Raw genomic sequence first — 13,355 nt, 5'->3', positions numbered from 1 at the left:
ACAGAATCCAACAATATAGGGAATTAAAATTCAGAGCTCCAAGCAAACATTACCCCTATATGCAGATGGTATATTATGCTCCCTTACAAATAATGAACAATCCCTCCCTACCTTATTAGCAGGATTTGAAGAAAACACTTAAATTTACATTTGAACTAAAGTAAAGCACACGTAATAAACTTCTCTACCTCGCTGATGACTATGTCCCAACTTAAACAATCATGCCCTCTGCAATTCCAAAAACACAAATTGAAATATCTAGGAATTATCCTCACAGTCGACACTACAAACGATCATCAATCAGTTAATCTGGCAAAAAGTCAGACCTAGAATCCCATAATAAAAGTTATAATATAAGGAATGTGGAGGAATTGGAGTACCTAACTTACAGCTGTACCGATTGGCCATCATATTGCAAAGACTGATTGAATGGTGCCACAACTCCCATCACAAAACATGGGTACAACTAGATGCTGAAATCTTATCTATATGCAATGTTGGTGTCTAAGAATGCACCTCATCTGAAAATAGAAGTAAAATTATAATAGCCTACCCTCTTCCTACTGAATTTTTTTCACAGTGGGATAAACTCCTAAACACTAGCACACATGTATCTGCCCATCCCTCACTAATGACCCACTAATAAACATAATACTGTAAACCTTACTAATCGTTAAGATTTACATACTAGGCTTCATTTTCAGGATTGCGTTCTGCAAAGACTTTTGAAAGAGGGAAAACTACAACCCTTCTCAGATTTAAACGATATAGACATACACACTTTTTCCTCATAGCTGGATTATGCTCAGCTCTTACATTTCTGTAGTAAATGACATTCCAAAAAGAATTTAACTCATTCTCTTACCCCATTCGAAAATTTATATATGATGAGCACTCCCCATAGACATACAGTTTCTGCTATTTATAAGATCCTCCTCACCTGTAATAACAGCTCCACTCCTTCATACATCCATAAATAACAAGCAGACTTAAGATAAAAAAATAGAAAGAATGGGACAGGCGCAGCCTGACTCAAGTGAAATACAATTTATTGAGCAGTAAGTGCACAAGACAAATGGCTACTTACAAACATAAAAACATATAAGGCATATATATAATCAAATTCCAAGATGAGGACCACTGCAAAAATCCACACTGCGCTGATAAAAACACAAAAGTAAGTAGCCATTTGTCTTGTGCACTTACTGCTCAATAAATTGTATTTCACTTGAGTCAGGCTGCGCCTGTCCCATTCTTTCTATTTTCAGTTCTTCTCTGATGCGATCAACGGACATCCATTACCCGTCACAGGCAGCAACTGATCACCCTTGAACCCGGAAGGAGGAACTCGCAACACTGAGCTAACAGTCTGAATCATCCCTCCTTCAGCTCAAAGGAGAAACACCAGCTTTTTCACCCCCACAGAAGTTCCAGGACCGTAAGCGCCAAAATCTTTGGCTACGTTTGCCTAACTGTTTTCCTTAAGATAAAAAAATGTATCCAAAAGCTTGGCAGAAAATATTTAAAAACCATAAACACTCTTCTGCCTCTGCATGCATTCAATAAAATAAACTTTAATTTCCTAGCTTGGTGGTACCTTACACCTGACAGGATTAAGCGCATTTATAAGTATATGAGTGGAAGATGTTGGAGGGGGCGCAGTAAGGATGCCGACATTCTCTATATCTGGTGGAATTGCCCGAAGCTGGGCGCATTTTGGACAGAAATTGCTTGTTTTATGTCAGCTGCGCTGGACAAACTAGTCCAGATATTTTACTGTTTCAGTCCCTGCCAAAATTAAAAAACAAAGTGAAAAAAACTCTGTTAAATAACATCTCCATTTGAGCTAACATATTGATCCCACAAAACTGGAGGTCCCCTCGGCTACTAACTCTGAGTTTTTACAGATGGAGATATATCGTTATCTGAAATCTGGCAAAGTTGAAACCCACAAATACATGTTGGAACTATGGTGTAAAATAATGGATTAAATAGACTAGTTACACATTTTGCCTTCTCTTCCTCCTTCTACTACTTTACACACTACCTCTTACTAATAGGGCATATAAATTACCCATTGGTAGCTCTCCTCTTTCTGCTTCCCTAAATTTTCTTCCTCTCACACCCCCTCACCTTTTTTTTCCCTTTTACTCCCCCTCCTGTCTCAATTTTATAAAATTGAATAACCAAACACACAATATCAATATCTGTCATATACCTTTTTTTTTTTTACTTCCCTTCTATAATGTATTTCAGTAGAATATACACTTTTTTATTGTTTATTGCTATTACTTTTTGATCAGATTATCTTCCTTAATTCTTGTGGTGTTATTTTATAAATGATTATTAAAAGGTCTGTACCAATAGCACAAAACGTTATTTATAATGACTTATCTCCGGTCAGCAACGAACAAAGTTCATTATCACAGAAATATATATATATATATTTGGACATATCCAAAATAGACTCTCTCTTTGGATGGACTCATGCTTAACTAACATGAACCGTAAAACATGGGAATTGAACACGACTCCCATGACAGTCTTTCTTGCATGTTTATAGTTACTGTTTACATGTCTTCCCTATTCTGTACAAATGTTTCTCGATTTGTAACAATACAGATTATATTCATTAATAAAATTAATAAAATAAAAAAAAAAAACACTAACTACAAAAATAAGAATCTAAAATAAATAACTAAACAAACAACAGTACCTAAAATGGTGGTGACCACTGGGGGGAGGGAGGGAAGAAAGGTGTTTGGGAGGGAAAAGATCAGAGATCAGTGGCTAGGAGGTGTCAGGTGGGAGGGCGATCCCTACAATACAGCAAAAATGAACCCTACAAGCTAACCGATAAACCCTTTTGCTGCCAGGAATTTGCAGCTGCAATTAACGGCATTGCCATTGCGAAAAAAAAAAAAAAATGCAAAGCAATGCATATCTGCTGTTTATGAACAAAGGGGACCCACGAGAAGCTTTTACAACCATTTGTCTTTTTTGTTTGTTAAAAAGAAAACAAGTTTTTATGGATCATATCTGGCGGCCAAGTAGTGGCATGAAATATATGAAAATGAGCCTAGATCAATACCTTGGGTTGTCTACCTTAACAATAAATACAGTTTTCATTAGTAAATAATAATAATAAAAAAACAAAATGCTATTTCTGTTTAAACGGAGTGATAGCAAAAATGCTAAAAATACTCCAGTAGTTTGGGCAAATTTTTCTCTGAAATTCCCGGTAGCAAAGGGCTTAATAACATGCATACATCTATGTTGTCTTTCCTGAATGATTATGTATGTTGTCTCATACAAAACAAATAGATTTGTAGATTGTGTTATCTTTCTAGGTAGGCAATGTATTGGGGGGGGGGGATATGCCTGTTCATAGAGCACTTATTAGGTGATATAATAAAAGAGCAATCAGAGTACCAGGTAAGAATTGCTAATTGATATTCTACACAAAATGATCATAAATAATTATTTATTATTATAATGTTAGGCTTACACTCAGATTCTGACTCATCATCATCGTCATCATCTTCATCATCATTGCTGTCATCTTCACTTTCTTCCTCTTTAGCAATCTTTTGCCTTGCACTCTTAAAAACTGATTGCAAAACAATTGAATCCTCATAGATCTTAAAAAACAAAAAAAACAAAAAACAGTTTATTACTCTCTGTGTCTTTGCTGTGACAACTATTATTGGTTAACAGGATATGGTAAATTTCTTGCAGAAGTAATTTTCTTGTTTAATATTAACAACTTAACTTGACTGTACTACTGAAAACAAATGAACAAAACTAGCATTTTAGGACTTATAACCAACACTGTTTGCCAAAAAATTAATAATAGTAATAAAAAAAAAAAGGAAAAACAAACATAAATTAAAGGGGTAGAAAAGTCAAAATTAAAACGTGCATGGGTGCATTTCAATTTGAAATATAAGCATTTTTGCAATATACTTCTATTAATTTTAATTTGTGCAATGCAAGCCACTGCTGAATCTCTGAGACGGTGTACACTGTAGTGTCTGAGTACTGGTGTCCAGGCCCTCCAGGATATGTGCGTATGCTGCAGTAATAACCTTTACTAGAAGCATTTTTGCTAAGGGAAGTATGTTAAAAAAATGCTTATATTTCAAACTATAGTGCACCCATGCACATGTCATTTTTGACCTTTCTATCCCTTTAAAAGCTTATTAGTTTATTTTTTTACAAGCCATCTATTATTCCATTGGTCTATTTCTAGATTTAAAGGGACACTGAACCCAATTTTTTTCTTTTGTGATTCAGATAGAGCATGCAATTTTAAGCAACTTTCTAATTTACACCTATTATCAATTTTTCTTTATTCTCTTGCTTTCTTTATTTGAAAATAAAGGCATCTAAGCTATTTTATTGGTTGAGAACCATGGAAAGCACCTTTTTATTGGTGGGTGAAATTATCCACCAATCAGCAAGAACAACGCAGTTTGTTCACCATAAATGGTCCGGCATCTAAACTTACATTCTTGCATTTCAAATAAAGATACCAAGAGAATGAAGACAATTTGATAATAGGAGTCAATTAGAAAGTTGCTTAAAATTGCATGCTCTATCTGAATCACAAAAGAAAAAATTGGGGTTCAGTGTCCCTTTAAGTTTGGGTCGTGCGTGTATAATTATAAACCATGTGTTGCATCAACATTAAAGGACCAGTCAACACAGTAGATTTGCATAATCAACACAGTAGATAACAAGAAAATGCAATAACACTTAGTCTGAACTTCAAATGAGTAGTAGATTTTTTTTCTGACAATTTTAAGTTATGTTTCTTTCCACTCCCCCTGTACCATGTGACAGCCATCAGCCAATCACAAATGCATACACGTACCATGTGACAGCGATCAGCCATTCACAAATGCATACACACTTATTTTTGCACATGCTGAGTAGGAGCTGGAGACTCAAAATGTTTAAATATAAAAAGACTGCACATTTTGTTAATGGAAGTAAATTGGAAAGTTGTATAAAATGGCATGCTCTATCTGAATAATGAAAGTTTAAAGGGACACTAAACCCATTTTTTTTCTTTTGTGATTCAGATAGTGCACGTAATTTTAAACAACTTTGTAATTTACTCCTATTATCAATTTTTCTTCGTTCTCTATCTTTATTTAAAAATAAGGCATCTAAGCTTTTTTTTTGTTTTAGGACTCTGGACAGCACTTTTTTATTGGTGGATGAATTTATCCACCAATCAGAAAGAACAACCCAGGTTGTTCACAAAAAATGGGCCGGCATGTAAACTTACATTCTTGCATTTCAAATAAAGATACTAAGAGAATGAAGAAAATTTGATAATAGAAGTACATTAGAAATTTGCTTAAAATTGCATGCTCTATCTGAATCATTAAAGAAAAAAATTGGGTTCAGTGTGCCTTTAATTTTGATTGAGTGTCCCTTTAAACAAATATTGAAATATAACATTTTTATTTATGCATTCTAAAAATAAAATTTGCATTACACTTTTAATTTTTGTTTTGTCCCTTCCCTGTAATTTAACTATGTAAATTGTACATACTATAAACTTTACAAATCTAAGATTAGATTTTAACAGTAATTGATAGATAGTACTGCAAAACTATGCAATGTTTTCTGAAAAAATGACAGTGGCTAAGCTGTGTCTACTCCAGTAACAAGTCAAGATTGGGTCTTCAAAATAAAGTAAGTAGTAGGGGGATCTGGCATTTGAAAAACAATTGCAGCAGCCACTGTTTTCAGTAAGTTATTAAGTCCTCTTGTGTCCCTTTAGTGGTATTACCATCAAAATAAATATTGTTGATCTTTCATATATAAAAAAACATTCTACTACAAAAGGACTAAATTAACATTACAAAATGTAAGGCATTTACAGTTTTCATTATTTTTCAATGAAACATTGTTGGGCATGATTTGTCTTAAATTCAGTCAATCAACAAAAGCTTCAATGTTAATAAGAGCTTTTTAATATACACTTTATATTACGGCTACCTAGTTTTGAATGGGGGGGTGGAAGTCAACACAAAGCCTTAAAAATGTTTGAGAGTCATAAGAAAATGTTTCACATATAGTTAAATGAGGATTTTACATGGTGCTACTGCTAAAACTACAGTTCTAGTTTTTAAGACTTTGTATTTATTATTGCATCCCATACATTGTTTGCACCTATATTCTTAAATTTACATTTTAAATAATTTTGCATGCTTTAAAATCTTCCCTTTTTGTGACATGCCTACCTGATAAATTAATTTCTGATATGATGGTGAGAGTCCACAAGTTATCATGTGTGGGAATTTCCCTCCCGACCACTAGGAGGGAGGCAAGACACCCCAACATGCCAGAGCTTTAAATCCCTCCCACTTCCCATGACCTTCAGTCATACATATAGTAAATTAAGAAAACAGAAAAGAAGGAAAGATAATGTGGGGCAAAAGAAGTACTACCACCACCTAAACAAAAAGAAGGGTGGGGCTTTAGGACTCTCACCATCATGAAATAAAGTAGAGCTAGATTACAAGTGGAGCTCTAATTTATCACGCACCCGCAGACGGGCAAATTTCCCCATTTGTGGGAGCACAATAAATAACCAGCCATTACAATTAGCGCTTATAAAATTATCCAGAGATCACATCTATGGTTAATTTTAGAAATGTTGACCAAATTACCCCAATCAATTGTGATATTCTTTATTTTTTAATAAAATAACTCTTAAATTGCCTTTACATTGCGGTCTATGCGAACTGTGTGTTCCCAGTAAATATATAAGTATATGCTTTTTTGCATACAGTCGTATGCAAAAGTTTAGGCAGCCCTGACAATTTCCATGATTTTCATTTATAAATAATTGGGTGTTTGGATCAGCAATTTCATTTTGATCTATCAAATAACTGAAAGACACAGTAATATTTCAGTAGTGAAATGAGGTTTGTTGTATTAACAGAAAATGTGCAATATGCATCAAAACGAAATTAGACAGGTGCATACATTTGGGCACTCCAACAGAAATATCGCAATAATATTTAGTAGAGCCTCCTTTAGCAGAAATAACAGCCTATAGACGCTTCCTATAGCCTGTAATGAGTGTCTGTATTCTGGATGAAAGTATTTTGGACCATTCCTCCTTGCAAAACATCTCCAGTTCAGTTAGGTTTGATGGTTGCCGAGCATGGACAGTCCGCTTCAAATTACCCAACAGATTTTCAATGATATTCAGGTCTAGGGACTGGGATTGCCATTCCAGAACATTGTACTTGTTCCGCTGCATAAATGCCAGAGTAGATTTCGAGCAGTGTTTTGGGTCGTTGTCTTGTTGAAATATCAAGCTCCGGTGTAACTTCAACTTTGTGACTGAATCCTCAACATTATTCTCAAGTATCTGCTGATATTGAGTGCAATCCATGCAACCCTCAACTTTAACAAGATTTCCAGTACCGGCACTGGCCCCACAGCATGATGGAACATCCACCAAATTTTACTAGCAAGTGTTTGTCTTGGAACGCCGTGTTCTTTTGCCGCCATGCATAACGCCCGTTGTTATAACCAATTAACTCGATCTTTGTTTCATCAATCCACAGCACCTTCTTCCAAAATTAAGTTGGCTTGTCCAAATGTGCATTTGCATACCTCAAGCGACTCTGTTTGTGGTGTGTGTGCAGAAAAGACTTCTTCCGCATCACTCTCCCATACGCTAAATTGTTGAACGATGCACAGTGACCCCATCTGCAGCAAGATGATGTTGTAGGTCTTTGGAGGTGGTCTGTGGGCTGTTTTTGACCATTCTCACCATCATTTGCCTTTGCCTCTCCGATATTTTACTTCTAGCCTTAATAAGAACTGTGCCTGTGGTCTTGTATTTCCTCACTATGTTCCTCACAGTGGACACTGACAGCTTAAATATCTGCAATAGCTTTTTGTAGTCTTCCCCTAAACCATAATGTTCAACAATCTTTGTTTTCAGGTCATTTGAGAGTTGTTTTGAGGCCCCCATGTTGCCACTCTTCAGAGGAGAATCAAAGAGAACAACAACTTGCAACTGGCCACCTTAAATATTTTTTTTCATGATTGAATGCCCCTGTCTATGAAGTTCAAGGCTTAATGGGCTCACCAAACCAATTGTGTGCACCAATTAATCAGTGCTAGGTAGTTACAGGTATACAAATCAACAAAATGACAAGGGTGCCCAATTGTATGCACCTGTCTAATTTCATTTGATGCATATTGCACATTTTCTGTTAATCCAATAAACCTCATTTCACTACTGAAATATTACTGTGTCCTTTAGTTATTTGATAGATCAAAATTAAATTGCTGATCCAATCACCCAATAATTTATAAATGAAAATCATGGAAATTGTCAGGGGTGCCTTAACTTTTGCATACGACTTTATGTGTTAATATGTGTATATACAGTGGGACTTATGGACACTAGATAGATACATGAGACTGAAAATGATACCGAGAGGTCTCAGAATCTTCAAATTTCCCACCTTTGAGGTGGATACGAATGACCAAGAATTCATTGAGTCGTGGAATGAGATACTCTCAGAGTGTTCATCTAGGTTGATGTTAATGTTGGTAGAATATAAAGAAAAACAGATATTAGAGATCAGAAAACAGATAGATGACACACAGCTAGAGATGAATAAGAGAAGAGAGGATACAGATTTCCAAAAGTTTGATGGCATTCTTAGCAATACAGTGGCGATCAATAAAAAAATGGTTATGGAGAACAAACACACTAAATATCTGAGAGATAAGTCAGACTATGAGAACAAAACAGTTTATATTTGGAACAGAAAACAGCGAGCTTCCAATAGATTTAGCAATCAGAACAGACAGAGAAAAAATAAGAACAAAAAAAACAGGAATAGTCAAAAAGTAGTGTCTTTCTCAGATAGTGCATCAGAAGGGGAAATGGGATATTCCTCTGAGGACAAGTCCTCAGATAATGAGGAAATGCCAGTAGTTTATACAGGAATTTTGAAAAACACAAGTGAGAATACAGGGGGGGATACCATATCCGTTACAAAAGGAAAGGAAAAGAAAAAAATGACCTCTAAACAAGGGGAAACTAGGTACACACCGACAAATACAGACAAACACAAGGCAGTAGCCAGTGAAATAGAACAGGTTTTTCCAATGGACACAGCAGTAAGGACAGTTCCCAGTGTAAACATGTCACAAGAGAGGTACAAATTGAGAGAGCAAAGGAAACAAACAAAGTACAAATAGGCAGTGTGATCAATTTGTCTAAAAAACAGTTAACTAAAACTCAATTTAATGTTTTGCAGTATGGATTGTCCTTCTCTCCTACCACAGACTTCAGTGTGTTCCAGACTATCATTGATGTTAATAAATTGGTGAGAAATTTAACATTGAAAAAACACTATTATGATAGGGAGGACACTGAAGTCGTGGATTTTAGGGATACAGATACAGACATTGAACATATCAAAAAGAGTTTTCAGGAGAGTTGTGATGAGGTAACTTTGCAGAGTCTACAGTTTGAGGCACATATGGAACATGGTTATATTAATAAAGGCACATGTTATAAACCCAAGTCTGTGTTTTATCCCATACAGGAAAGAGGGACCATTATAGAGACATTTTTTAATAGAGTAGAAAGGGACCTTCTAGCACTCAAAGATAACACGGTTCCCACCAGACAAAATCTAAAAAAAGAGGAGAGGTTGGCTTTAAAACAACTCCAAGATGACACAGAATTGGTCATCAAAAATGCAGACAAAGGAGGGACCGTGGTAGTTATGGACCGGGAGGTCTATGTAAAGGAGGCTTTAAGGCAACTAAATGATGAAAGGAATTACCAAATTTTACATAGAGATCCAACAGAGAAATTCAAGAAGGAACTGAGGCATTTATTGGATGAGGGGCTGGAACAGGGGTGTATCGATCAAAAGACGATGGAATTTCTGTTGGTTGACAACCCAAGAACACCCCTGTTCCATCACCTACCCAAAGTCCACAAATCAGTGGAAGACATAAAAGGAAGACCCATAGTCAGCGGGATAGGGTCCCTCTTAGAACCATTATCCCAGTGGCTTGATAATATATTACAGCCCATGGTGAAGAATTTACCCTCATACATTAAGGACACTAAACATGTCCTTAATATGATGGAAACACAAATATGGGACAAGGAGTACCAGTGGATAACAGTGGATGCTGTATCCCTGTACTCCTCGATCCCCCATGAGGAAGGTTTGAGGGCTATTAAATTTTTTCTAAGAAATTATTCAGAATTTTCACTAGATTTTCAAGATTTTGCCCTAAGAGTTACCAGGTATCTTTTAACTCACAATTTTTTTCAGTTCCAGGATGTTTTCTATCTCCAAAGATGTGGAACTGCGATGGGGGCCAAGTTTGCCCCCTCGTATGCCAACCTATTTTTAGGTTGGTGGGAATTTTTCCACATCTTTGGAGATAGAAACATCTTCAAGGATAAGATCGCCATGTATGGTAGATATATCGACGATCTCCTTTTTGTATGGAAAGGGGATCCTTCAGACATCCCAACATTCATAGAAACTCTCAATGACAATGATGTGGGCATGAGTTTTACTTTTGAATGCAATCCCACTGAAATTAATTATCTAGATCTCACCCTAAAAGGGATAATTGGCGAGAAAGTCATTTCTAAAGTATATAAGAAACCCATTAGTGGTAATAAACTATTACACTATAGTTAGCAAAGAAAGAGAAGGTATACACTTATAGCACTCCTAGGTCTGTAAATGAATTAAATCTAACTGGATGATACAAATTATTCCCTAAGGAATAAGTGGAAGGGGAGAAAACAGATTACAATTAAAATATAACTTTTATTGGGTTTACGTTAAAAGTAGGAATATACTTAAAATCACTCTTAAGCACCGATTTTCCTGATGTCAGCAAATTAGTATAAGTCAAGGTTATTGCTCCTAGTACTTAGGTGTTGATTGTGGGCTGGAATAGGTGCTGCTATATACTTGTATCAGGAGACCTGATATACCAATTTATTGAAGTCCAAAGTTACTAATTCTTATGTGAGAATTAAGTATATGATATATTCTTTATATCTCAATAGTGATATATCTTAGCGTAGCCTGATTTAGATTAAATACTGGATATATAATTTTTAATATTTCTGCTTGTTGCCAAAGTGGAATTATATATACCCAATTGATTATTTGGATTCTGAATAGAATCTCTTGACTCCGCTTTAGAGTATTAGCAGTTGCCTACCTCCGGATTGAAGAGTAGGTTGTTCCCTCCATTATAACAAAAGCTAACCTTCATATATGTTTTTAAATTGTATCTGAATAATTGAGCTACAATTTTATCTTTATTGAGACAATGTATATTGTTGTAGTACTTAATAGACTTATGTGTATTGGTTTCTCTGCGATTGTGAATAACATTCGTTGCTGTTTGGTGTGCTTAAACAATAATTTCAAAGATTATATTCTTTAATCTTTGCACTTAAACTGTATGTGCTTCCGACTTGTGAATCATACACAGTTTGTATTTTATGAATGAACTTCGGTAAGATTTATCTGCTCACAGTTTCTTTAGTATTAGTTTAAATAGCTCTCTGTGATGCGGTAGTAGATAACCTTATATGTCGCAACTTTGGAGCTTATCTGATTCTATCATCACAGAATGATTAGATACCCATCTGGATAACTCATAATATACTAGTGATTAAATAATGTAGTTTCTTAGTATGATGGAACGTATCTGTTCTTGAAAAAGCAACGTTTAGTTGCGAAACATGTTAGGGACGATAGGGCAATGGTGAGGAGTCCTAGGAGCTCCTGTGTTTTTAGACAGCCTTAAGCTACCGCAAATTACTGTAGTCAGCCACGGTTTCACTTGAAAATGAACGCTCAGATCTAATCAGGTGTTGAATATATGGTGCTGGTACTGAATATTATTGCAAGTACTATCTCTCCTATATGAGCTAACTTAAATTTGCAAAATATATAAAGACTTAATAATAGAACTTTGTTTGGCGTTACTGCCTAATAATTTAACTCATTTCGAGCTGTATTTGGTATACATCCACATCCATGATACCGCTTGTTGTAAGATAACTGTGTTTTACATAACTAAGGTGCACAAAATATATTTAGAGTACTATCATATTAGCTTTGGACTAGATGAGTATGTGCAGCTTGATCACGTATGCATAATTTTTGCCGTTAATACAGCTTATACAACAAAACAGTGCACAAACCTATTTCCGGGGCAATCCTGTCTGTATGCAAAGTGAAATGTACACAGATTAAGTATAATTTACTGCAAGTGTGAAATTGATATGAACATTAGGTTATAACTTTGGAGACTCACAAAATAAGCGGAATGCTTGTACATCTATCTGTTTAAACTTTGTTGTCACTGAGAACAGATACGTTCCATCATACTAAGAAACTACATTATTTAATCACTAGTATATTATGAGTTATCCAGATGGGTATCTAATCATTCTGTGATGATAGAATCAGATAAGCTCCAAAGTTGCGACATATAAGGTTATCTACTACCGCATCACAGAGAGCTATTTAAACTAATACTAAAGAAACTGTGAGCAGATAAATCTTACCGAAGTTCATTCATAAAATACAAACTGTGTATGATTCACAAGTCGGAAGCACATACAGTTTAAGTGCAAAGATTAAAGAATATAATCTTTGAAATTATTGTTTAAGCACACCAAACAGCAACGAATGTTATTCACAATCGCAGAGAAACCAATACACATAAGTCTATTAAGTACTACAACAATATACATTGTCTCAATAAAGATAAAATTGTAGCTCAATTATTCAGATACAATTTAAAAACATATATGAAGGTTAGCTTTTGTTATAATGGAGGGAACAACCTACTCTTCAATCCGGAGGTAGGCAACTGCTAATACTCTAAAGCGGAGTCAAGAGATTCTATTCAGAATCCAAATAATCAATTGGGTATATATAATTCCACTTTGGCAACAAGCAGAAATATTAAAAATTATATATCCAGTATTTAATCTAAATCAGGCTACGCTAAGATATATCACTATTGAGATATAAAGAATATATCATATACTTAATTCTCACATAAGAATTAGTAACTTTGGACTTCAATAAATTGGTATATCAGGTCTCCTGATACAAGTATATAGCAGCACCTATTCCAGCCCACAATCAACACCTAAGTACTAGGAGCAATAACCTTGACTTATACTAATTTGCTGACATCAGGAAAATCGGTGCTTAAGAGTGATTTTAAGTATATTCCTACTTTTAACGTAAACCCAATAAAAGTTATATTTTAATTGTAATCTGTTT

General features: G+C 35.1%; 1 protein-coding gene across 1 annotated transcript in view; it reads right to left on the bottom strand.

The window, feature by feature from the left end:
* Nucleotides 1–13,355, bottom strand: part of SMARCA2 (SWI/SNF related, matrix associated, actin dependent regulator of chromatin, subfamily a, member 2) — a 1,314,671-nt gene that overhangs the window by 42,072 nt on the left and 1,259,244 nt on the right. The window contains exon 35 of the mRNA XM_053702540.1: nt 3,509–3,641. Coding sequence (XP_053558515.1) covers nt 3,509–3,641 — 133 coding nt within the window. The remainder of the gene's footprint in view (nt 1–3,508; nt 3,642–13,355) is intronic.

The sequence above is a fragment of the Bombina bombina genome, chromosome 2, assembly GCF_027579735.1.
Source record: "Bombina bombina isolate aBomBom1 chromosome 2, aBomBom1.pri, whole genome shotgun sequence".
Lineage (NCBI taxonomy): Eukaryota > Metazoa > Chordata > Amphibia > Anura > Bombinatoridae > Bombina > Bombina bombina.
Note: the sequence above shows the minus strand (reverse complement) of the source record. Positions and strands in the feature narration are given on the sequence as shown.